Consider the following 26854-nt stretch of genomic DNA (forward strand, 5'->3'; position numbering starts at 1 on the left):
CGGCTGACGTCAAGTTATAGTATCGCTTTGCCTGCTTGGAACCAGGGCCGAGGAGGTACTAAAAATAGTACCTGGTACCAGGTACTAGGGCTAGTGGAAAAGCAAAAAAAGCGGGCCATGCCGCTAGTGGAAAAGCGCCATAAGAGACCTGATAAAAACCTGAACCTGAGTGTGTGTGTGTGTCCACTGATCAGTAATCAATGTGATGTGAATAAAAACGTGTTTGTGTTTGCAGAAGTCAGAACCAGAGACCGAGAGCAGAGTCTCCAGGATCCATTTGTCTGAGTGACCGGTCCAATGAACCACCACCAAACTTCAGTCCTGAACCTGGACCTGGAACTTCAGAGTCATGGTAAAAGACGGTTTCTACTGTAAACTGAGCTGAAAGTGATTCAGTCATTAGACTCATGTGAAGGAAACAGAGAGAAACCAGGAACCAGATCCATCAGACTCTGAAGGTTCACAACAAACCTCAGAGACAGAAACATGCACACACACTCTGTCCATCAGACTGATGAAGCACAGCGTCCTCATGTTCCTGTGTCATCAGCCTCAGTCAGTGTGAACGTAGCTGCACCAACACTTTAATGATCCACACGTCTGAGCCTTTAAACTGAAGCCAGAGTAGAGATTAAAGCAGCTGATACACACAGACCTGTATTTTGAAAAGTCAGGAACCAGACAGGAGTGATCAGTGTTTCCTGTTTCCTGTCTGTGACTGTCTGAGCTTCTCCACAACATGTAGTGAAGCTCAGGTGGAGCTGCTGAAGCTTCTGTTGTCAGCTTCAGTCTCCTCACACTGGATCAGAGCTCCAACACAGGTTGATTAGAGCCACACAGCAGCGTCTGGATGAGGAGCTCATTAGTTAAAGAGCTGATAGGACTCAGTCCAGAACCAACATCAAACACATGATCAGTGTCTGAAAGAGGAAAACACCACCAACAGCTTCTCAATCATTTCACACATTTGGAGTAAAAAGCAGATGAGACGACGCAGAACTGAAGAGACTCAGACTAACAGGGAGTTTGTTTTAGAGTCCAGATTTAAGGTCAACAGATAAACAGAGACAGAAACCAGACCAGTTCAGGACCAGGTCTTCATTCAGTTTGTCTCTCTACACTCGTCTTCCTCTACTTTCTCTCTCTCTCTGCTCCTCTGGTTACTGAAGCCCCGCCCCCTTGAGGTGGTTAACCAATCAGAGCTCAGATGTGGAGCTGTGACATGTTGTTGATACAGAAATGTCTTGACAGGAGGAAGAGGAGTGGTGTCTCTGTGGACCAGCAGCTGTCCTGCTGTGGTCTCTGTCAGGACGTCCTGAAGGATCCAGTCTCCACCAGCTGTGGACACTGGTTCTGCAGACAGTGCTTCACCTCAGACTGGGACCAGTCTGGTTCTTCAGGACCCCCCTCCTGTCCCCAGTGTGGAAAAAGACCCAGATCCAGAGGTGGACTGCAGACAGCCAATCAGAGCAGCTGTGTACAAAGTGAGACTGAACATCTGTCTGCTGATGTGGTCATTTGTGAAACCAGGACCTGTTGTTTTCTCCAGAGTCATTGTTCCATCACACAGCACTGACATTTAAGATGATGATTCAAACCTTCTCTTTGTTGTCTGTAGTTTTTTCTGTAGCTGATGAAAATAATCTGATCAGATTGTCAGACTCTCTGTCTTCAGTCTGACTCTGTCTCTTCTCTCTCAGCAGATCGTGGTCTGCAGGAGGTTTTAGATCAACATAAGATCAGTCTGAGGAGCAGATGTGAACGAGTGACTGAAGGAACTGAGGGAACAGGAAGTGGAACAGGAAGTGAAACCCTCCTCAACAGGATCTACACTGAGCTCTACATCACAGAGGGACAGAGTGAAGAGGTTAATACCCAACATGAGGTGAGACAGCTGGAGACAACGTCCAAGAAGAAGACCCTCCATGACACTCCAATCAAGTGCAACGACATCTTTAAAGACTTACCTGTCCAACAGAGAGAGGACGTCTCTACGGTCTCATCTGTCCAACAGAGAGAGGACGTCTCTACGGTCTCACCTGTCCAACAGAGAGAGGACATCTCTACGGTCTCACCTGTCCAACAGAGACCCATCAGAGTGGTTCTGACCAACGGCGTCGCTGGCGTTGGAAAAACCTTCTCGGTGCAGAAGTTCACTCTGGACTGGGCCGAGGGCTTGAAGAATCAAGATGTCAGTCTGCTGGTTCTGCTTTCGTTCAGGGAGCTGAACCTGATCAGAGATCAGCGGTTGAGTCTTCTCAGGCTGCTCCATGTTTTCCATCCAACATTACAGAAGGTCACAGCAGAGCAGCTGGCTGTCTGTAAACTTCTCTTCATCTTTGACGGACTGGATGAAAGCCGGCTGTCACTGGACTTCAACAACAGGGAAGTTGTGTCTGATGTCACACAGACGTCATCAGTCAACGTGCTGCTGACAAACCTCATCCAGGGGAATCTGCTTCCCTCGGCTCTGGTCTGGATCACCTCCAGACCTGCAGCAGCCAATCAGATCCCTCCTACATGTGTTGACAGGGTAACAGAGGTCCGAGGCTTCACTGACGCACAGATGGAGGAGTACTTCAGGAGGAGGTCCAGTGATGAAGATCTGTCCAGAAGAATCATCTCACACATCAAGACGTCCAGGACCCTCCACATCATGTGTCAAGTCCCGGTCTTCTGCTGGATCAGTGCTACAGTTCTGGAGCACATGTTGACCACAGACCAGAGAGGAGAGCTGCCCAAGACCACGACTGACCTGTTCTCACACTTCCTGCTGGTCCAGACAAAGAGGAAGAAGAACAAGTACGGTGAAGGACATGAGACGAGACAGGAGCTGACGGAGGCCGACAGGGAAGTTCTTCTGAAGCTGGGGAGGCTGGCGTTTGAACAGCTGGAGGAAGGAAACATCATGTTCTACAAAGAAGACCTGGAGCAGTGTGGTCTGGATGTCACAGAAGCCTTGGTAAACTCAGGACTCTGTACTGAGATCTTCAAAAGAGAGAGTGTGATCTTCCAGAAAACAGTCTACTGCTTTGTTCATCTGAGTGTTCAGGAGTTTCTGGCTGCAGTCTACATGTTCCACTGTTTCAGAAACAGGAACACACAGGTCCTGAAGAAGTTCCTGGTAGAACAAGTCAAGGAACATAACAGTGACTTGTCTTCAGATTCAGATTCAGAATCAGATTCAGAAGGAAAAGAAGAAGAAGAAGAAGAAGAAGAAGAAGAAGAAGAAGAAGAAGAAGAAGAAGAAGAAGAAGAAGAAGAAGAAGAAGAAGGTGGACAATTTTCTGATAATGGTAGAGATTTAACTCAGGATGACTTCCTGCAGAGAGTCTTGCAGAAATCCCTGAACAGTAGAAATGGTCACCTGGACCTGTTTGTCCGCTTCCTTCATGGCCTCTCTCTGGAGTCCAACCAGAGGCTGTTAGGAGGTCTGCTGGGTCAGACAGACAACAGTCCAGGAACCATCCAGATAACCATCAACAACCTGAAGAAGATGAAAACTGATAAAATCTCTCCTGACAGAAGCATTAACATCTTCCACTGTCTGACGGAGATGAAGGACCAGTCAGTTCATCAGGAGATCCAACAGTTCCTCAAGTCAGAGAACAGATCACAGAAACTCTTTGAGATCCAGTGTTCAGCTCTGGCCTACATGCTGCAGATGTCAGAGCAGGTTCTGGACGAGTTGGACCTGGACAAGTACAAGACATCAGTGGAGGGACGACGGAGACTGATCCCAGCTGTGAGGAACTGCAGGAAGGCTCGGTGAGTCCAGACATAATCAATATAATTATTGATCTGTAATTTAGATCAGTAGTTCACATAAGCAGAGTTTTTTTTCCTCATTATTTTTAGTTTGAATTTGAAAACATTATGTCAGGGATAATATAGAGTTAGCAGGCTTTGCTTCAGGGTCCCATCCGTCCTGTGAGAGTGATGAGGATCATTGCGTCCTGTCAAACTCAGAGAAGAGTCATCAGATGCATCAACTGTGTTTTTACTGCAGCTTTCATCTGATTTGATTCTGACACATTTGATATTTTCTCTCTTCACAGACTTGTTGGTTGTCAACTCTCAGAGAGTCTCTGTGAAGTCGTGGCCTCAGCTCTGAAGTCCAACCCCTCCCACCTGACAGAACTGAACATGAGTAGAAACTGGGACCTGAGTGATTCGTCAGTGAAGGTTCTGTGTGCTGGACTGGAGAGTCCAAACTGTAGACTGGAGACTCTGAGGTGAGTTCACTGACTGGACCTGTTGGACTTTTGTCTGTGTTCAGTTCAAATGTGTGAAGTTCAGTTTGAAGCAGCGACTGATTGTGACTCCATCTTACTGCATCTGGTAGAAGGTGAAGGGTCAGAGGTCACTCAGAGGTCAGTGTGATGATGATGATGATGATGATGATGATGATGATGATGAGCTGGCTCTCAGATGAAGCTGTTTGTGTGTGTGTGTGTGTGTGTGTGTGTGGTCCTGGATCAGGTCTGGACCTTTAACCTTTGATCCAGTTCAGTCCGGAATCAGAGAGTTGTAGTCAGTGTTTAATCCAACAGGTATTGATCAGATATTGATTGTATATTGACAGACTGATCTGAGGTCAGCAGCAGCTGATGAATCTGTGCTGAATGTGGATGATGTGTGTAGAAGGCCACATGATGATGATCCACAACAACACAAGGACAAAGTCCCTCTACTCATTTACACACTGACCATTGATCAGGACACATCTGATCAATCATCAATCATTTCATCTTCTTCTTTTATTCTTTATTCAGATTGGAGCGCTGCGGTTTGTCAGAGATCAGCTGTTCTTCTCTGGGTTCAGCTCTGAAGTCCAACCCCTCCCACCTGAGACACCTGGACCTGACCAACAACGAGCTGCAGGATTCAGGAGTGATGGGCCTGAGTGGTTTTCTGGAGAGTCCAGACTGTAGACTGGAGACTCTGAGGTCAGACTCTGTTTTATTTCTGTGCTCAGATGAATGTGATGCGAAAGTTGTGTTGATACTGAGCTGCAGACATGAGGCTGATATTATACTGATCCACACTGAGGCTGTAGGACAGGGTAGGCAGGTGCTCACAGACCAAGACCAGGGCTGTGGGGGGTTTGGCACCTCAGGAAGCTCATCACACAAAAACCTCACAACAAACACATTTATGCACAATGGTTTACACAGATCCAAGTCTTAAACATGTGCAACACCTTTTCCCCACAATCCATGCCGTCCTGACATCAGCTGTTATTAACACACAACTCAAATCAATAACAGGATCACATCACACAACAAACCTTTAACACAATCCACACTCAAACCTGAGCAACAAGGATGTTAACTGTACACAACAAGATGTTATTACAAGGTTTACAACAGATAAGACACACAACCTGGGCTGTGTGTGTGTGTGTGTGTGTGTGTGTGTGTGTGTAGAAGTGTATGCACTCCTGCACTCTAGCACTTTGTCTCTCAGAAACTCTTTTGATCCCCCTACTCATGGTGTTGTAAAAATGTCAATGTTTTATCTTGTTAATAGTTGTTTCGTTATGTCCTTGCTGTCTGCATTGCTATGTCGTTTATAATACTATGTTTTTCTCTCACTGTACTGTTTTTATGTTTTGGGACTCCGGATGGAAATTAGCACTGTTGCTATAATCTGGCACATTTACATATTTTTTATATGTTCATTAACTCATTGAGTGCCAGCCCTTTTATAAAATGGTCAGTGCCATGTGCCAGCGTTTTGGGGCATTTTGAGTAATATGTCAAGACCCAGAGAATATTTTGTACTATGACTCTAAAAACACCAAACAGCTGAAAGGAAAGAGGAGACTCTCTATTTAACTAGGGAAAAACCCATTTGTTTGTACCTTGTTCCATTCTTGATATATCTTAAGTTGAATAGAGCCTGGTTGCACCAAAAAGACCACCTTTTTTCTAGAAAGCTGAGAAAAATGCATTTTTGTGAAAGAGAGTCTCTCAAGAAAAACAGTGATTTATCCGTTTTCATTTTGGCTTCAAAAACATATAAGACATCTGAAAATTTCATTTCACATGTTTTTTCATGTGAACTGAATCCCCCCCCCCCCCCCCAAAAAAAAAAGACAAAACAAAAAACAAAACAACAACAACTAAAATACAACAAGTAGGCCTACGAGCAGTTGCTGCCGCCCCCTCAGCCTCTCCTACGCCCTCCTCCCCCTCCCCTCTCCTCTCCTACTTCTCCCCCTGCTTCATCCCCTCGTCTCTGAAGTAGGGAGGGAGTCTTCAGCCTCTCTGCTGGACGCGGCCGTCGGTTTCAGACAGCAACTGGTGAAACTGACTCCGCGATCCGCTTCGGCATTTTGGTGCTGATCATCCAGATCAGTTTACCTTTCCTGCCTCCTCCGATCACTTCATGCTGGAGCTATGCTAACGGCATGCGTGGTTAAGCTTTCCTCCAGCTCCACGTTACACTTGTTCCAGGCTCTGCCCATCGTTTTTCTCTAGAAATAGAAACTTTTTTATCTCCGTACCGATTGCGCTCGTCTTCTCCTTCTTCGTCACTTCTTGCTCTGATCTACAGTCTTCTTCGTTCGATGCATCCCAGAAGCCCCAAAATTACTCACAGTGTGCGCCCCATTTACCAGCCGCAGAAAAGTGCATTTGACGTCTATGGACATCATTGGCACTCAATGAGTTAATGTGCACTGTCCCACCCAAATAAACAAATAAAGTCAAGTAAAGTAAGTGTCAGAGAGAGAGTAGGTTAAAACTTGCTAACTGTCTCCCGTCAGATAAAAGCTGCTGTTGTTCTTCAGATGAAAGCTCATTAAGGTGTTCACCTCTCCAGTGGAGCATCACTGCAGTTGAATTAGCTGCTAAACTGCTGGAGGCTAAAAAGCCAGGGGACACGTCTGTGTGTTGACCATTCACCAAGGCAATGTGAACAGCAGTGCAGCTCAGACATGGTGCAGTTAAGTTAAGGGGCAGCGTAGCGTTGTGCCTCTTCACCTACATGTGAACTCTCTGTGGGAACTTACTGCACATGTGCAAACAGTCACATACACACCGTACTGACAGAAGAGGCAGAGCAACTCTGGGCCTTTGCTCTGTAATACTACACATGGCTGAGTGGTTTGTGCAGCTGCTGCCTGGACAGAAGCTAGCTCTGTTTACTGGCTTTTATTAGACCATGAAAATCACCAAATTCGGACACATTGAACTTGTAGTAAAGTTATTTGAAAGTCCAAAAGAATCCAACTTTAGATGAAGTGAATAAATCAAAGCCCTGACTGCACATCACTGGTTTTTAGTCCAGCCTGTGGCCTCGTGCCTACGACCGAATCACAGCCGTGCTGATATACAGTACAACAGCACTCCCTCTCGTGTGATATTGCTTAAATAACTGATCTATAATCAATAGCTGCTGGCTCCACCTCTTTCCTGAGGCTCTGTGATGTTTATAGTGAAAGATTCAAAGCCAACATCCCATAATAAGCTGGTTTCAGGTTTTTCTGTCTCTGAGCTTCATTCAACATGTGTTTCTACACGTTAGTTGTCATGGTAACAGAGTCCAGCCTCACATGTTTGTTGTCTTGAGCATGGTCAGTAAATCTCTGATCAATGTGGCTGCACAACATGAGTTTGTCTGGATGGAGCCACAGGTGGAGCTGACAGGTGAAGAGGCGGAGTCACTGCGTCTGTGTTGAAGCAGCAGCAGCTTCTCATGAATATTAATGAGCTGTTTTCTCTCTATGTGACTGTTTAACCTGCTTCCTGTTGCTTCAGCTGTTGGACTTTGATTTTCTAAACTTGTTCTTTCTGACGCTTCTTCAGCTCTGAACAGATGATGAGACACTGAATGATGTCAACAAGGAGCTTTGTCCTCAACTCACTGCTTTTATTCTTTATTCAGATTGGAGTGGTGCAGTTTGTCAGAGATCAGCTGTTCTTCTCTGGCCTCAGGTCTGAAGTCCAACCCCTCCCACCTGAGAGAACTGGACCTGAGGGACAACAACCTGCAGGATTCAGCAGTGAAGGATCTGAGTGGTTTTCTGGAGAGTCCAGACTGTAGACTGGAGACTCTGAGGTCAGTTCACTGACTGTTACTGTTGTAGATCTTAGATCTTTGATCCACAACTGAACCTGATTGATCTTCACTCAGGACTTGAATCATCATCGACTTTGATGTCATGAATGAAGGACGTTTGAAATAGTTGTTGTCTCATGTTTCCAGTTGTTCTTCTCTCACACTGACAATGACTCTTCACTTTCAACTCAACTCAACTCAAAATGTATTTATGTAGCGTGTAGTGTGTGTGTGTGTGTGTGTGTGTGTGTGTGTGATCTTCATTTCATGTTCTTCTTTTATTCTTTATTCAGATTGTCGGGCTGCAGTTTGTCAGACATCAGCTGTTCTTCTCTGGTCTCAGCTCTGAAGTCCAACCCCTCCCACCTGAGAGAACTGGACCTGAAAGGAGGAACCAACAACCTGAGCTCTTCATCTCTGCAGCAGCTTCGTGATCTTGTGAAGAGTCCAGACTTTCGACTGGAGACTCTGTTGTGTGACTGATCTGTAGCTGTTTCCACAGCTGATGAGACTGTGGGAGTGAAATAAAGTGTAAAGTGCAGCAGGTGAACCTGTCAGGATGTGACATCACACATGACATCATCTATGACATCACAGACTCAGAAAACGCTGCAGCAGCTTCAATGTGTCAATCATCAGTGATCCAGTCACAGGTAAAGGTGTTGAGTCAAACAGGAACAATGAGCTTCACCTGTCACTCAAGTACAGGAAGTACTTTTACTCCAGTAACTCCAAACTAAATACTTTTACTGTGATATTGTAATTATAGAAACTTTTACTCTGCTCCTATATTATAGTATTCACTGTGATACCTTGTAGAGTAGAGTAGAGTAGAGAATACTTTATTCATCCCGAGGAGGGAAATTCATATTAGTGTAGTAGCTCACACGACAATGACACAAAAAAGAAAGAAAGATGGAGTAGGGTCGCCGGATGGAGCAGGGCCGCCGGATGGAGCAGGAACCGCCGGGTGGAGCAGGAACCGCCGAATGGAGCAGGGCCGCCGGGTGGAGCAGGAACCGCTGGGAACCGCCGGATGGAGCAGGAACCGCCGGGTGGAGCAGGGCCGCCGGGTGGAGCAGGACCGATGGTGAAGAGGCAGCTGGGTGGATCAGGATCATTGGTGGAGGGGCCAAATCATTTTGCTTATCTGCCCCACTACTATATTCCTCCATCTTGCAGCAAGGAGAGAGGAGCCGTCCACCACCGCTGCTTTCCTGGTCAGTCAAGGTGCCATGAAGTGGATGATCCAGGCCGTCCAGAATTGCCTCCTCCTTCTTCAGTGCTCTAGTGCCTCAGGATGTTTAGTCTGTATCCTAGCAACAACTTCATGGAGAACTTCAGATGGAACTTAAGCAGTTGCCATTAGGTGGGATGTACACAAGTGTTGTTATGATTCGAAAAAATAAAATAAATGTCTACTTTCTGAGTCTTCACCAATATCTCCAGCTCTTCATCACTCTTGTTGGGCAGAGAGTTGATATTTCCAATGATGACTGACCTCAGAAAGGACTGATAGGACATCTCCACCTCCAAGCCTTTAACTTTGCACCAGCAGCAGCACAACAACCACCACAAAAGCACCTCTTCAGATCATCTGAGGACAGGATGGTGGTGTCCTCCAGATCTGTCCATTTTCAATGAAAGAAGCTCATCTCTGAAGAATCTCTTCTCCCCAGAGAAGCATCCATCAGTAGATAACAAAAAACACAACAAAAATAAAGCAAATGTTGAGTAAAAACTCAAAAACTTAGAGCTACCAGACTTTGCTGCTCCCAGTTGAAGCGCATGTTCCGGAATCAAAGAAGTAATTGTAAGAAGTAATTTTACTGTGATGCTGTATGTACAGAAACTACTCTTATTGTTCTACTGTAAATACAGTTATTTTTACTGTGTTACTGTAAGTACAGGGAGTACTTTTACTGTGGTACTGTAAATAAAGGATACCTTGAAGTGCAATTATTGTGATTCTGAAAATACTTTTACTCTGGTACTGTAAATATGAGAAGTATTCACTGTGATACCTTGAAAGAAGTACTTTTACTCTGATACTGTCTACAGAAACTACTTTTATTGTTGTGCTGTAAATACAGTAAGTATTTTTACTGTGTTACTGTTAGTAGCCTACTGCCACATCCACTTGTCGTGCACAACAAAACACAGCAAAAGACCAAAATACATGTTTTATAACGAATTTCTTCTTTTCGCCTTCAGTCTTATTAAACAGAAAGATGCCATTTAATTAAACTATTTAGTATTATTGATAAGTATGATTTACAAAAGAAACCCTAGCCTTTATTTTATAACTTAACACACATATGTACATAATTTCCTTCCTTCTTTTTTCAATATTTGCTCTTTCAAGACTCAACATGTAGTCATAACACATCAGAATATCATTGCAGAGCAGCTAAAACAACAACAGCATGAAAAGATAAATATTATTTAGGTGTCAGGCTCAGTTACATTTCAAAATGAAAGTGTTTATTTTCGCAAATTACAATAAAAGGTTGTTTTTTTTCATGGTTTTTACAGTGAATGTGTTGTCGAACAAGAGATTATGAATAAACGCAAGAACTGTCAGGTTTAGTTTTTTAATCACATGTGAAAAACTATGGAGTGATTTTTAAATTTTTTTTATTGATTAACTCTTTCGCGACCATTGACGAGTAAACTCGTCACAGCCTGCCGAACGTTCACGACCATTGACGAGTAAACTCGTCAAAACCGTTTTTTTTTTTACAGATTACGATAATAGACACTCTGAGGTACCCTGTGTGTGAATATGGTAGTCCTCTGATATGTAAAACAGTTTTAAACTAAAATCAAAACATAATATTTTTTATAAACTGTGTGATCTTGGTTTTGTTTGAGTAATCGTTCTCCTTGAATGCTGCTCTGGGGGCAGCGTGCAGCGCTGTGCGGCTGTCGGCTACAGTGTTGCCACTTTCTCGCTGAATCTGGCGACTTTCCAAACCCTCTTTTGACAAAAGCGACCGACGACAAATGTGGCGAGTTTTTCCGGTGCTGTTACAAACGTTTCTGCTTTGGAGACTCGGTTTTGAAAGCCCGTTATCACGGCTGTTTTCACGGCGCTGTGCAGCAGAGCGGGTGCTCTGCAGCGGGGGCTGTGACCGGCCGCCCCCGCCCCAGAGCACTCATCGCCGGCCAGTCACACAGCAGTGTCACGGAGCTGCTGCGCTGCAGCCAGAGACCCACACCGCTGCACCGCTGCTCTCCAGGCTACCACACCCCCCAGATTTGCCTACAAATATATTTATTTAGCCGTAGAAATGATTTGGGAGACGCCACACTGCAGATTATCGGTAAAATGAGCGGAATGCCATTTGACACAAAAGTGCGTTTTTCTCTGAAACTAGAGCGGGAGCTCCGTTTTTGGAGAAACCCAGCTCTCTTCTTCTACTTCGTACTCACGAACGAAACGGCGGAAAAACTCGCCGTTTTTTCGACGAGCACGTTGGAAAGTCACTCTTCAATCACGTGAAGACCGTTTGTTTCTAGGTGATGTACAGAGTTCGGTTCAACGTGAGATAAAAGGTAAACAAATAGCCAAAAACATGTGGTCCTGAGCGGATGTGCTGAGGAATTAGTGTGGTCGCGAAAGAGTTAAAACAACCTGATCTTATTTTGATTTATTTATTATTTATGTTTATTGATACATATTGGAGCACCTGTCTGATGTTTCATGTTTGATTGTATGTACAACCCTGTTCTCTGTACATCCCTTTGTATGTACAATGTTTTCAATAAAGCTCATTGGGGAAAAAAAATAAGAAGTTTCCGGTCGGAACTCTTCTCTTCTTCGTTCACAGACTTGTAAAAATGCAACTTTACATTATTTTAACCACCGGTTTGCATTTAAAAGTGTATTTTAATACCTGAAACATTTTCATACATTATATTTTTAAGGCATGTGTGCAGTCGTGTGGCGGTTTTTAAAATTTATTTATAAGACTTGCATTCCCCGCCGTCCTGTCGCTGGGGCGGTAATATTCTGGTGTCGCCAGAAAACCCTTCCTTTACTTTCTTTACTGCTCTTAGCGGTGAGCTCAAGCAATACATAACCTCCATCAAATTTTCAAGCAGCCAGAAAGCGATTAAGACTTTCAATATATATGTGAAAACTTTTGTAAATTTGTAAATTCCGCCTGGAGAGGAGGGAGATGGTGGAGGAGGAAGAGGAGGAGGGAGAAAAGGAGGGAGGAGGTGAAGGAGGAGGAGGAAGCGGAGAAAGAGGAGGGAGAAAAGGAGGAAGGAGGTGGAGGAGTAGGAGGAGGGGGAAGAGGGGGGGGAGGAGGTGGAGGAGGAGAAAGAGGAGGAGGAAGCGGAGGAGGAGGGAGAAGAGGAGGGAGGAGGTGGAGGAGGTGGAGGAGGAGAAGGAGGAGGAGGACGCGGAAGAGGAGGGAGGAGGTGGAGGAGAAGGAGGAGGAGAAGGGAGAAGAGGAGGGAGGAGGGAGAAGAGGAGGGAGGAGGTGGAGGAGGAAGAGGAGAAAGAGGAGGGGGAAGAGGAGGGGGAGAAGGAGGAGAAAGAAGATGAGGAGGAGGTGGACACAAACACACTCTTGTAACGCTCTTTAAAATAAATGTCGTCACTCTGGTGAAAAACTCTCTCCGGTCCTCACAACGTAGTAAGAACAAGAACACACACACACACACACATGAAGCCTCGGTCTGATCCGACGTCAGGAGACGAGCAGCGTCAGATCACCTGACTCACCTGAACGTGACGTGAGTCGTCCTCACCGTCACCAACGTGCACTGAAACAGACGGAGGAGAAGATCCACTTCACTGGAGTCTGAGAAAAACCGGTTTCCTTGAACGCAGCCTGAAGAGTCATGAGTTATTAAACCAGGACACAAACTCATTCACAAAACCTGACGAAGCTTCAGACATGTGAACACAGCGACACCTGGTGGTCGATCAGAGTTACAGCAGCTTTTTACACATCACTGACTTCACTGTGTCAATCTGGTCTCAGAGTTATTAGATCTAGATAATTAATGTTTAATGGTTATTAGTGTCGTTTACATGTGACGCTGTTAATGAGCTACAAACGCTGGGACGTGATTGGACAATAAAACATCATCAAAATACAACTTCACTACAGTAAAGGAAGGAGAGAGAAGAGAGAGGAAGAGGGGGAGGAGAGAGAGAGGAGGGGGGAGAAAGAGAGCGTAGAGAGAGGGGAGAAAAGGAGAGACAGAGGGATGGAGGCAGAGAGAAAGAAGGAGAGGATAGAGAGAGAGAAGAGAGAGGAAGAGGGGGAGGAGAGAGAGAAGGGGGGAAAGAGAGAGAGGGGGAGACAGGGAGAGACTTAGAGGGAGGGAGGAAGATAGAGGGGGAGAGAGAAGAGAGGGGGAGGGAGGAAGGGCAGAGAGAAAGAGGGAGAGGAGAGAGAGAGGAGAAGGGAAGGGAAGAGAGGGAGAGAGAAGAGGGAGGGGGAGGGAGAGACTTAGGGGGAGGGGGCAGAGAGAAAGAGGGAGAGGATAGAGGAAGTGGGGGAGGAGAGAGAGAGAAGGGGGAGAAAGAGAGCGTAGAGAGAGGGGGAGACAGGGAGAGACTTAGAGGGAGGGAGAAAGAGAAAGGAGAGAGAGGGGAGGAGGGAAGGGGAGAGAGAGAGAGAGAGAAGGGGGGAGGGAGGAAGCGAGAGGGGGAGGAGAGAAGAGAGACCTTTGACCTTTAACTTTCCCTTTAATTCATCAAATACTTCACCTCCATAAAAGCAGATGCATCAAATCAGCCACATACAGATCAACAGCAGCAACATGAACAAACATTCTCCTCCTCCTCTTCTTCTACCTCCTCCTCCTCCTCCTCCTCTGAACACATCAGGTCTGTGGTGTATTAATATAGAATATTAATATTATTGTTATTATTTATTAAATAGCATAGTGGTTCACATGAAGTGGCAAATTGTTTGAAGTTGTCATGGTGATACGATATGAGTCCTGTTCAGTCATTGGTCAATATGGAAAAGAGCGACCGTTGTGTGTGTGTCTCCATGGTAACGCTTCAGTGTCGATCAGCTGTCTGAGGAGTTGCCGGTGTTTCTGTTATTGAGATGTTGTGAGATGGAAATAAACAACGAAACTAAAGATCAACAATACGACTCGGAGTCATCATCGGAACCCACACCCCGGTACACAACAAGGTCCACTGTAGCAAGTAGCCGTCCTGAACCAATCAGAGAGAGGGATGAAAATAATGCTGATAATGTGACTGGCCACCAGTGACACGCCCACTTGTTACACATGATAATCTATTCTTTCTAATCCCAGAGTCAGAGATGAACTCAGCACAATCAGCTTCTGTTCCCCACAGAAAAACACCTGTAAGATTTACAACAAGGTTTACAACAGATAAGACACACAACCTGGGCTGTGTGTGTGTGTGTGTGTGTGTGTGTGTGTGTGTGTGTGTGTGTGTGTGTGTGTGTGTGTGTGTGTGTGTGTGTGTGTTCCTGTATTTAGTACGTTGTGGGGACCGTCGAGAGTTTTTAACCAACAGAGTGAGGACATTTTTGGGAAGTGAGGACATTTTGGCCGGTCCTCACTTTTTCCAAGAGCTGTTTGAGGGTTAAGACTTTAAGTTATAATTAGGTTTATATTAGGTTAAGAGTAATGGTTAAGGTTAGGGTAAGGGGCTAGGGAACACATTATGTCAATGAGTGCATTTCTAAAACAATTTCATCATGATTCTCCTTGTATCCTCCTGGTTTCTGTGTGGACTTACATTTAGTTGTGGTTGTGTTTTCCATATATGGTCGTGTTGCCAGACCGGGGCGAGTTAAGTTACAACACTTAGACACAAATTAGTTGATGACAACATGTGTGATGAATAAGACAGAGAACAGACTGAGCTGTAACTTGTAGTGGAGTGTCTTTAAACCTCTCAGCAGCTCTTCTACCACAGCTGGATCTCAGCTCACTGTTTATTCATGGTGTCAGAGTTCACCTGTCCACACAGGTGTAATACCAGGAGTTACCCAGCAGGTGGCGCCACTCTACTGTAGAAAGTGACTTCCTCATTATAATTTATTGTTCAGTTTAAAGTCCATGAGATGAACTTTAAACTGAACAATAAATGATTGTAACTGCAGAGCAGAGGGAGGAGGTAAAGGTGTTCAGACGCCATTTTAGAGTGAACGGAGCAGAAGGAGAGAAACTGAAGTCTGAGACGAGTGAGTGTCAACACAACATTATTATTATTATTATTATTATTATTATTATTATTATTATTGGGTTGTTGTGGTTGTGTCAGAGTGTGAGAGTCAGTGTGTCTGTGTGGACTGTGGAGGGAAGAAGAGTCAGACGTAGTCCGTACATACGTCAGCACATTGTCTCAGATTCACCTCCACACAACTTCTTCAAACTCAGAACAAACATCAAAGGTCAAAGGTCACGGTGACTGGATAAACATGGATTTAATGTCAAAGTCATAGATATATACACGTAGATGCTGCATTCAGGCTTGTCAGGCGCGTCAACACGGCCGCCATCTTGGTCAGGGGTTTCTGACCATAGACAACAAGTCAGACCCGGTCAGACCCTTGTAGAATAAATTACAGTCTATGTATGCATGTGTGTGTGTGTGTGTGTGTGTGTCTGAGTATGTAAGTGTAGGCATGTTCAATATAAAAACATATATTATATACAAAACAATTAACAATCTATGTTGTATCACAAATTTATGTCTGACATTTATAATAAAACAAACTTGAAAATCGGTTGAATATTCAGTGAGTGATGGTGATTTTAATGGTTGATAGACCTCTGCCTCTGTAGACTAATGCAGTAAGTAGACACGGCTTCCCCCTGCCCAAGATGGCGGCCGCGTTGCAGCATCGTTCCAATGGACAGCAGCATCAGAGGAGGCGTCTACGTGTTCATATCTAAAGTCAAAGTCCTATGAGTGGTGGAGGTCAACAACCAATCAGTTTAAAGTCCATGAGATGAACTTTAAACTGAACAATAAATGATTGTAACTGCAGAGCATAGGGAGGAGGTAAAGGTGTTCAGACGCCATTTTAGAGTGAACGGAGCAGAAGGAGAGAAACTGAAGTCTGAGACGAGTGAGTGTCAACACAACATTATTATTATTATTATTATTATTATTATTATTATTATTATTGGGTTGTTGTGGTTGTGTCAGAGTGTGAGAGTCAGTGTGTCTGTGTGGACTGTGGAGGGAAGAAGAGTCAGACGTAGTCCGTACATACGTCAGCACATTGTCTCAGATTCACCTCCACACAACTTCTTCAAACTCAGAACAAACATCAAAGGTCAAAGGTCACGGTGACTGGATAAACATGGATTTAATGTCAAAGTCATAGATATATACACGTAGATGCTGCATTCAGGCTTGTCAGGCGCGTCAACACGGCCGCCATCTTGGTCAGGGGTTTCTGACCATAGACAACAAGTCAGACCCGGTCAGACCCTTGTAGAATAAATTACAGTCTATGTATGCATGTGTGTGTGTGTGTGTGTGTGTGTCTGAGTATGTAAGTGTAGGCATGTTCAATATAAAAACATATATTATATACAAAACAATTAACAATCTATGTTGTATCACAAATTTATGTCTGACATTTATAATAAAACAAACTTGAAAATCGGTTGAATATTCAGTGAGTGATGGTGATTTTAATGGTTGATAGACCTCTGCCTCTGTAGACTAATGCAGTAAGTAGACACGGCTTCCCCCTGCCCAAGATGGCGGCCGCGTTGCAGCATCGTTCCAATGGACAGCAGCATCAGAGGAGGCGTCTACGTGTTCATATCTAAAGTCAAAGTCCTATGAGTGGTGGAGGTCAACAACCAATCAGTTTAAAGTCCATGAGATGAACTTTAAACTGAACAATAAATGATTGTAACTGCAGAGCATAGGGAGGAGGTAAAGGTGTTCAGACGCCATTTTAGAGTGAACGGAGCAGAAGGAGAGAAACTGAAGTCTGAGACGAGTGAGTGTCAATACAACATTATTATTATTATTATTGTTATTATTATTATTTTTATTACTGTTTTTGTTGTTAGTATTGTGTCAGAGTGTGGGAGTCAGTTTGTCTGTGTGGACTGTAGAGGGAAGAAGAGTCAGACGTAGTCCGTACATACATCATATAAAAAAACAAACAATTTATGTAGTATCATAAATATATGTCTGACATTTATGATAAGCCAAACGGCTTGAGAATCGGTTGAATATTCAGTGAGTGATGGTGATTTTAATGGTTGATAGACCTCTGCCTCTGTTGACTAATGCAGTAAGTAGACATGGCTTCCCCCTCAAAGTCAAGGTCAAGGTCAGGTTTATTTATAGAGCACCTTATAGACAACCTTGGTTGACCAAGGTGCTTTACATAAAATAAATAACAATAAAATACAATGCTACATTTCAAAAGACCATTTAGGCAATGACACATACATTCAGCAAACCAAACAACTTCGTCTCACACAGGTCTGAAAGCCTGGGAGAAAAAATGGGTTTTGAGAGAGGACTTAAAAATCTCTGACGAGTGGATATTAGGGGTGGTGAAAAAAATTGATAATCGATTAATCGCGATTATTAAATGACTGATTATGAATCGATTATTAATTTTCCAAAAATCGATTATTAATATTTTTTTTTTTTTAATTTTAAATTTAATTATTATTATTATTATTTTTTTTTCAAATTGTAATACAAAGGCGAGTCCTCCTGTTACTGGATGTCATACAGGATTTAACCACAAGGTGGAGCGGTCTGTCTGTCATAACAAGACGCCGTGTAACTGAGCCAGCGAGCAAGTGTGTCTGCACAAACAAGGTGCTAACAAGGTGCTAACGGTGCCGGAGCGAGACAAGATCGATACAATTGAGTGGCGACAGCTTTTGATGTCGCCGCCAGCGCGGTCACGTGGTTCATGTTCCAAACGAGGCTGCCGCTGTCATGTTTTTCTATGGGACAGACAGCAGTGAGCTTGCTTTTGAAGCATAAAGTCCGCTAGCTTAATGCTAACGTTGTATAATGTAAAACACCATAGACGGGCTAACAGAAATTAGCATCGCTACAACCATAGCAGTAAAGCTGCTAAAAACTGTTTTAATTCTGGCTTTAGCGCTGTTAACACGTCACAACATGTGGACCAGCTGGTCTTCCTCCATAAGAATCTGGTTGCTCCAGAGCAATGATTTGATCACTGAAGTTGAAGTTACACAGCGTGCTCTGTTTTTATAACAGTAGGCTAAAGTAAAATGTGTGCAAGCTGGTTGTTCCAGAGCAATATTATTTGATCATTAGTTACGTGTGTTGTGTTCTGTTTTTATAACTGTGTACATTATCTAAAGCCTACAGTAGCCTAAAATATGTGTTGCATCTGTCTTTCAAAAAAATAGACTTACTAATTTAAATCTCCTTTGTGACACTTCCAAAAATACAAAGGGTCCATGATCAGTTAAAGTAACTTATTGTAACAAAAAATCCAAGAATCAAAAAATGAGCCAACAAGCAATCAACGCACAAAGAGAAAATTAATCTGTGGTTTTCAATAAACAGAGATGGGACCAAGTCACACATGTGCAAGTCTCAAGTAAGTCTCAAGTCTTAACCTTCAAGTCTCAAGTAAGTCCCAAGTCATTTTTCTTTGGGCAAGTCAAGTCAAGTCACAGGTTATGTCAAGTCAAGTCCAAGTCAAGTCGTGCATAGGTCAAGTCAAGTCCAAGTCAAGTCACCTTATTATTGCAATTTCACCCGCAGAATCTAATCTAAATAAAGTGAAGACAATATATTAGAATAGAATAGAATAGAAAATCTATTATGTCTTATGTCTTATCATGTCTTATAATGCATTAATGAGCATACCTGATCTGATCACAAAAGGTTAACTCCTACTACATCAATAGAATAGAATAGAAAATCTATTAGCTATATTCTATCATGACAACACCATTCTCAGCCTGCACTCATACCAAGTAGTTAGATATTAATTTGATATTTTATATTCAAAAGTCAAAGAATGTGTAACATTGAAACATTCCTGGATGCTATGAGTGACAGGCAAACAGCTGTGTAGTCACTGCAGATTCTGCAGCAGTGAGAATGTGAGGCTGAAGGAGAGGAGAATTTTTTATTTTTAAAAAGGACACGTTAGCTCCTCGCTATGGTAACGCTGGTAACAGGTGACTGTTAGGTCTATTGGTTACTGTGCGTTTGTCCCGACTCTGAACAGCGGCGGTGACGCAGCGTTAATGAAGCAGCGTCAGGCCGATCACCGTCACTTTTTTGAAATTCCGGATTAAATCTCTGTTTAAAAACACTGAGCTGCGAGCGTGATAGCACTCCATGGCCATGGATGTATATTATAGCCAACAGATCCATGTAGCACGCCCGCTGCAGCGACCCTGGAGGCCCCTCCGTACCAAACCCCCCTCTCACTCTCTCCCCCTCCCTCTCTCTCTCCAGCGGTCCTTTCAAAATAAATGCATAAAAAGTCCGGGGAAAAAAAAAAAACACCGACTGAGCTGGTGCCGTGCCGGTGAAAAATTCAGCGGTGGCGGCTGGTCATTCAAGTCATTCAAGTCATCGTGTCTCAAGTCAAGTCAAGTCCCGAGTCTTTAACCTTCAAGTCCGAGTCAAGTCGCAAGTCTTTTATTTTTTGTCAAGTCAAGTCAAGTCGCATCAAAATAGCGACTCGAGTCGACTCGAGTCCAAGTCACAGTGACTCGAGTCCCCATCTCTGTCAATAAATAAAAATAGGCTAATAATAATTCAGCAACTGACTGATAATAATCACAACAATAATCATTAATAATCGAAAATCGAATCGATAATCGTTAATAATCGAAAATCGGTCTGTAATCGAATCGAGACTTCAATAATCGTAATCGGGAAATTGGGCCAATTAACCACCCCTACTGGATATGCTGTGGTAAACTGTTCCACAGCTCAGGTTCAACCACTGCCAACGCTCCATCGCCTCTAGTTTTCAGCCTGCTTTGAGGCACATCCAGATGTATTTCATTTGCAGATCTCAGAGCTCTGATTGGTCTGTGGACATGTATGAGTTCTGCTAAGTACACAGGGGCCATACCGTTTAAACTGGACAGGAAGCCAGTGCAGAGAGGCCAGAACTGGGCTTATGTGCTCCTGTTTCTTTGTGCCTGTCAAAAGACGAGCAGCAGCGTTCTGCACAAGCTGCAGGCGTCGCTAAGAGCGCTGGTCTAAACATACAGACAAGGAATTACAAGTCTGTATCTTGGGCGGCAACATCAGAGGAGCTTCTATGTGTTCATATGTTGTCCTCTGTGGATTTGGGTGTGTCTTGATTCTGTGTGTGTGTGTGTGTGTGTGTGTGTGTGTGTTACTGGTTTCCCTCTCAGACTGACTGAAGTCCTGAAGATGAGTGGTAATGTGGAGAAACAGGAGGACAGATCAAAGTCTCTGAAGAATGACTGGTCCAAAGGAAAGCCTCCAGTCTTTAGACCTGGACCTGGACCTGGACCTGGACCTTCAGAGTCACAGTAAGAAACCAGATACAGACCTGTGTGCAGGGTTGGGAGTGTTACTATTAAAATGTAATCCAGTATAATTACAAATTACATGTTAAAATAATGTAATCACACAATTAAAGTAACATACTGGATTATGTTTAGTTACTTTTGGATTACTTCAATACCAAACATGCAAATTAAGAATATCAAGCAGCCAGCATGCATCAATCCTCATCGGTTAGATCACTCAAAGTCTAAAGCACTGAGTATCCCATAAATGTCAAAATAGAACAATGGACAAACTCCAGATTGTAGTCCTTCAGAGTCCTGAAGCTGACAGGATGTCATGGAGGAAGAATAAAATAATAGTGGAGGTGGAAAACTGCAACATTTTATGATCCAACACATCTGCTCCACAAGAACAACAACAGCAGATCGACCTCAGAAAGGCAAAGTGACCTGTTGTTCACATTTCAGTCTCACTTTCTACACGGCTGTCGTCAGGTCAGCTGGTAGTTCTCTGTGATTCTGTGATCTGGTCTCCAGCTGCTCTGGGATCTGGAGACAGAGCAGTGGGCCGTGGTTTGATCCCACAGTCGGAGCTAAACCGCCACCCAAATGGAGACAGTGTGTGGCTTTGGGCTCCACACAGATGGAGGCTACACAGGAGGTGGTTTCACGTGTTGGTCTGTTGTGGTGTTGTGTCCTACAGTGTCACTATAGCCGTTTTCCCACTAAAATTAGCGGGTCGACGCAGGTTTTTTAAACGCGGGTCGACCCGCTAACAATCGGCATTTGGCCCCTTTCCCATTGACCAAAATGAGCCGAGTCTGACCCCCGCTGAGGGATCAGACAGAGCATAAACCAGTCCTGCCTTTTTTTCTATCGTTTTTGGTCAGTGTTCTCTGATCTTTTGATCCCAGTCTCGGATGAGAGCAGAGCGGAGCAGAGCTTTGTTTTGGTACGTGATATGAGACGCGACCGGTGCGATGACGTAGCGTCACGTAACGTTCAGTGTCATCACGTAAATTAGCGGGTTGACCCGGGTCTGGCGTTCCCACTGCAAGCCGTTCGGAGCCGAGCCGATTAAAGGCGATTTTAACCCGCGTCGCTTGCTGAGTCGTTTGACCCGCGTCGACGCGGCTCGGTGCGCCTTTCCCACTGCCACCAAAAGCCGATTGTTAGTGGGTTTAAACGGGTTTTTTGGCCAGTGGGAAAGGGGTATAAGTGTGGGCACTGTGCACATGTCTGCTGCATTGTACTATGTGTTTGATTTTAAAAATGTAATTCTGACAATCCATCCCTCACTACAGTGTGTGGTGCTGGACGCTGACGTCACTTCCCACTTCCCACAATGCATCTGTGATCAGAGAACTGATCAGTGATCAATGTGATGTGAATAAAAACATGTTTGTGTTTGCAGAGTTCAGAAGCTCAGACTGAGAGCAGAGTCTCCAGGATCCATCTGTCTGTCCATGAAGAGTGACTGGTCCAAAGGAGAACCTAGACCTGGACCTGGACCTGGACCCACCAGCTGGTCTGCGAAGAGTGACCGGTCAATTGGACATCCTCCACTATTCAGTCCTGAACCTGAACCTGGACCTGGACCCACCTGCTGGTCTGTGAGAAGTGACCGGTCCATTGGACATCCTCCACTATTCAGTCCTGAACCTGAACCTGGACCTGGACCCCCCAGCTGGTCTGTGAGGAGTGACCGGTCCATGGGACATCATCCAGTATTTAGTCCTGAACCTGGACCTGGACCTGGACCCCCCAGCTGGTCTGTGAGGAGTGACCGGTCCATGGGACATCATCCAGTATTTAGTCCTGAACCTGAACCTGGACCTGGACCCCCCAGCTGGTCTGTGAGGAGTGACCGGTCCATGGGACATCATCCAGTATTTAGTCCTGGACCTGGACCTGGACCTGGACCTGGACCTGGACCTGGACCTTCAGAGTCACGGTAAGAGACGGTTTCTACTGTAAACTGAGCTGAAGATGATTCAGTCATTAGACTCATGTGAAGGAAACAGAGAGAAACCAGGAACCAGATCCATCAGACTCTGAAGGTTCACAACAAACCTCAGAGACAGAAACATGCACACACACTCTCTGTCCATCAGACTGATGAAGCACAGCGTCCTCATGTTACTGAAGTCACAGTAGAGATTAAAGCAGCTGATACACACAGACTTTTATTTTGAAAAGTCAGGAACCAGACAGGAGTGATCAGTGTTTCCTGTTTCCTGTCTGTGACTGTCCGAGCTTCTCCACAACATGTAGTGAAGCTCAGGTGGAGCTGCTGAAGCTTCTGTTGTCAGCTTCAGTCTCCTCACACTGGATCAGAGCTCCAACACAGGTTGATTAGAGCCACACAGCAGCGTCTGGATGAGGAGCTCATTAGTTAAAGAGCTGATAGGACTCAGTCCAGAACCAACATCAAACACATGATCAGTGTCTGAAAGAGGAAAACACCACCAACAGCTTCTCAATCATTTCACACATTTGGAGTAAAAACCAGACGAGACGACGCACAACTGAAGAGACTCAAACTAACAGGGAGTTTGTTTTAGAGTCCAGATTTGAGGTCAACACTGCAAAAACTCAAAATATTACCAAGAATATTTGTCTTATTTCTAGTCAAAATGTAATTTCTAGTCAAAACAAATCAAATTATACTTAAAATAAGACTCATTAAACGTGAAAAAGTAGCTTGTTTTTAAGACAGTTTTTACTTTTTTCAAGCATATTTTCAATTGAAATACTGTAAGTAGAAAAATCTGATAGTGGAGCAAGTTTTTCTTTCTTATTACACAAAAAACCAGCTTTCACTGGCAGATTGTTATACTTATTTCACGTGAAAATTTGTTTGAAACAAGTGAAAATGATCTAAAAACAAGGGTGGTGATGAGTCTTATTTTAAGTTGAAAGAGATTAGTTTAGACTAGAAAAGAGACATTTTAAAAAGAAATAAGACAAATATTCTTGGAAAGTTTTTGAGTTTTTGCAGTGAACAGATAAACAGAGACATAAACCAGACCAGTTCAGGACCACGTCTTCATTCAGCTCGTCGCTTTTTTTTATTTTTTATTTTATTTATTTATTTAGAAGTCAGGACAATGCACATTAATAAAACATGTACCGTAGTACGTGCAAATGTGCCAGATTGTAGCCCGTGGGCTAATTTCCATCTGGAGTCCTCTAGGCAGGTTGGTGTTACAATACAATACAAAAGGTTAGAATACATTTTAAGTAGAAAATAGCATAGACACATACAATATTACAACACATTACTAGTACTAATATATGTTAAAACAGGTCAGTACATTAGAGACAGACAGATCAGTACATTAGAAGCATGCAGTTAGAACATTAAAGGTGATTACATGTTTGGTTGGCTCTAAGCCATACCTTCAGGTAGCTCTTAAAGGTAGTCAAGGTAGGGCATTCCTTTATGGGTAAGGGTAGTGTGTTCCAGATTGCAGTTCCTTTCGTAGACAGGGCATTTTGACTGAAAGAGGTTTTCCTGTATGGAACCACACAGTCCCTATTAGTAATTGATCTGGTGGTCCTCGTTTGTTTAAATGCAATAAACTCTTTAAGTGGAGATGGCGCCAGGCCATTAAGTACTTTATATATTAAGCATACAGAGGAGAATTTACAAAAATTAGGAAACTCAGCAAATTATATTTCACTAGAATGTTACAATGATGGTAAGAAAACGTTTTTTTGTCTAAGATTTTGAGTGCTTTTTTATACAGTAGCTCAATTGGTTTCACGATAGTAGAGCCGGTCATAGACCAGCTGGTAATACAGTAGCTTAAATGAGAAAAAATCATAGAGTGCAGAAACATCAAAGCGGCAGCTTCTGACAACGATCCTCTGATTTGCTTAAAGTTGCAAAGGTGATATTTAATTTTTTTTGATAACATTTTAACATGATTTTTAAAAGAAAGTTTAGAGTCTATAATCACACCTAAATATTTAAATTCATTAACAACTTCCAATTCGTCAGCACCCAAAAAAACACCTGAGCGAGAAGGCATTGAAGAAGCAGATTGCTTCGACAGAAATAGACAAACAGTTTTTTTTGCATTCAAAATAAGACACGAACTTGTGAGCCATGTTTGTATGTGTGTGAGTGCTGTAGAAAGCACCCGTGCTGCCTCCTCAGGATTTTTAGCTTTAGTAAAAATTACCGCATCATCAGCGTAAAGCTGAACATCCACATTTAAACAAAAATCGGGTAAATCATTAATATACAATGTGAATAAAATGGGCCCCAGTATGGACCCTTGGGGGACCCCTAAAAGAGGAGCTGGCACCGGCCACCACAGTTTGTTGTTCTCTATGTGACAAGTATGAGTCAAACCATTTAATAGATTGAAAAGAAAAATTAAAATGAGACAGTTTGGATAAAAGTACCTTGTGATTAACGGTATCAAACGCTCTTTTTAAATCTAAAAAGACAGCACCAACACATCCATGAGCATCTAAATAACACTTAATTCTCTCCATGAACATGGTCAATGCAGTCTCGGTGGAATGGTAAGGTCGAAACCCAAACTGCATGGGATGTAAAGGAGTAAGGCTATTGCCAAGGAAATCAATAACTTGTTTGGCGACCCACTTTTCAATTACTTTAGAGACTACGGGCACAATACTAATAGGTCTGTAATTATTTTAATCAGACTTGTCGCCAGCTTTAAATACTGGAGTAACTGAGGCCATTTTCCATGCCTTAGGTACAGTTGAGTTTTTGATCGATAAATTAACCAGATGCACAAGTGGGGGAGCTATGGCCTCCTTATGTGATTTCAAGAAACTGGTGGTCTCTACACTCGTCTTCCTCTACTTTCTCTCTCTCTGCTCCTCTGCTGCATGAAGCCCCGCCCCCTTGAGGTGGTTAACCAATCAGAGCTCAGGTGTGGAGCTGTGACATGTTGTTGATCCAGAAATGTCTTGACAGGAGGAAGAAGAGTGGTGTCTCTGACGTCCTAAAGGATCATGGACAAAGACCCAGAACCAGAGGTGAGCTGCAGACAGCCAATCAGAGCGGCTGTGTACAAAGTGAGACTGAACATCTGTCTGCTGATGTGGTCATTTGTGAAACCAGGACCTGTTGTTTCCTCCAGAGTCATTGTTCCATCACACAGCACTGACATTTAAGATGATGATTCAAACCTTCTCTTTGTTGTCTGTAGTTTTTCTGTAGCTGATGAAAATAATCTGATCAGATTGTCAGACTCTCTGTCTTCAGTCTGACTCTGGGTGTGTTCGAAACCGCATATTACATACTATATACTTCCATACTGCATACTGTCCATACTCCATACTACATACTCATCAATCAGACAGTATGCAGAGCGTTTACACTGCAGCATACTACATGATAACCCATAATGCATTGCGCTCCTACCCGAGCCAAAATCAACAGGCTAAAGCTGATTTCATTTTAGCTCTAAATTCTTTAAATATATCACTTTATTAACTGTTCAGTTTAATTAATAAGATTCAGATAAAAAGGTTAAAATCAGTTAAAAAAGGATTTGATGTGTTTAATTTCATATATTTCATGATGTCTCATTTGAGTAAGTTAAAAATAAGTGAGTCAAATGGCAGTACCGCCATCTACTGGCCGATTTTGGTTCAGCGGCTAGGCTTTGTCGATCTTGAATAAAACCTTTATGCAGGAAGTGACAGAAAACAACAACAAAGAAGTACAGAGCAGCACATTTGTCAGCTTCTAGCTATGACTAGCCATTCCAGCATACATCTTCGAGTTGCATCGTCGGTACGTGTTGTTTACATGTTAATTTACGGTTATATGCTTGAGCCTTAAGTGGCAGAATATTACCGGTACATTTTGTACTTATTTGTGTTATGTGTTTACATGTATTTAGCCTACTTGAGTGAGCTACCGTATTTCCTCTAATAGAGGCCGAGGCCTTTATTTACTTTAGCTGCCCAGGGGAACCGGCCTGTATTGGAGACCGGCTTATATTTGAGAGAGGCTATTATTTCTTCCTCTGTTTCATGCTGGTGCTCAAATTTGACAGTTACCGTGCTCAGTTTTCATTCTGCCTACAATTAATTATATTTTTTTACACATTACAGATCGGGTAGCGTCGCAAATCGGGTAGTGACACGCCATGCTGCTAAAGCTCTCTTCGGTCGAGTTGTCAGTGACTGTTTCCTTGAAGCGTGGGTTCATGTGGCACTTCAGATCTAGCTACTGCCATCTGCTGGCACTTGTGGGTTATTGCATCCGTGTTTGGCCGCCTGAGACCAGTGCATC

At 43.6% G+C, this 26854-nt stretch overlaps 1 protein-coding gene across 1 annotated transcript in view; it reads left to right on the top strand.

Moving 5' to 3' along the window:
• The first annotated feature begins 1168 nt into the window (after nt 1-1168).
• LOC146959921 (uncharacterized) overlaps nt 1169-26854 on the top strand; it is a 50702-nt gene continuing 25016 nt past the window's right edge. Inside the window, exons 1-6 of the mRNA XM_085772784.1 lie at nt 1169-1484; nt 1701-3768; nt 4059-4235; nt 4776-4949; nt 7894-8067; nt 21980-22428. Coding sequence (XP_085628910.1) covers nt 1208-1484; nt 1701-3768; nt 4059-4235; nt 4776-4949; nt 7894-8067; nt 21980-22428 — 3319 coding nt within the window. The 5' untranslated portion in view covers nt 1169-1207. The remainder of the gene's footprint in view (nt 1485-1700; nt 3769-4058; nt 4236-4775; nt 4950-7893; nt 8068-21979; nt 22429-26854) is intronic.

This window comes from Trachurus japonicus, unplaced genomic scaffold (genome assembly GCF_045865225.1).
Source record: "Trachurus japonicus isolate A0001 unplaced genomic scaffold, Traja_1.0 AP030905.1".
Taxonomy (NCBI): Eukaryota; Metazoa; Chordata; class Actinopteri; order Carangiformes; family Carangidae; genus Trachurus; species Trachurus japonicus.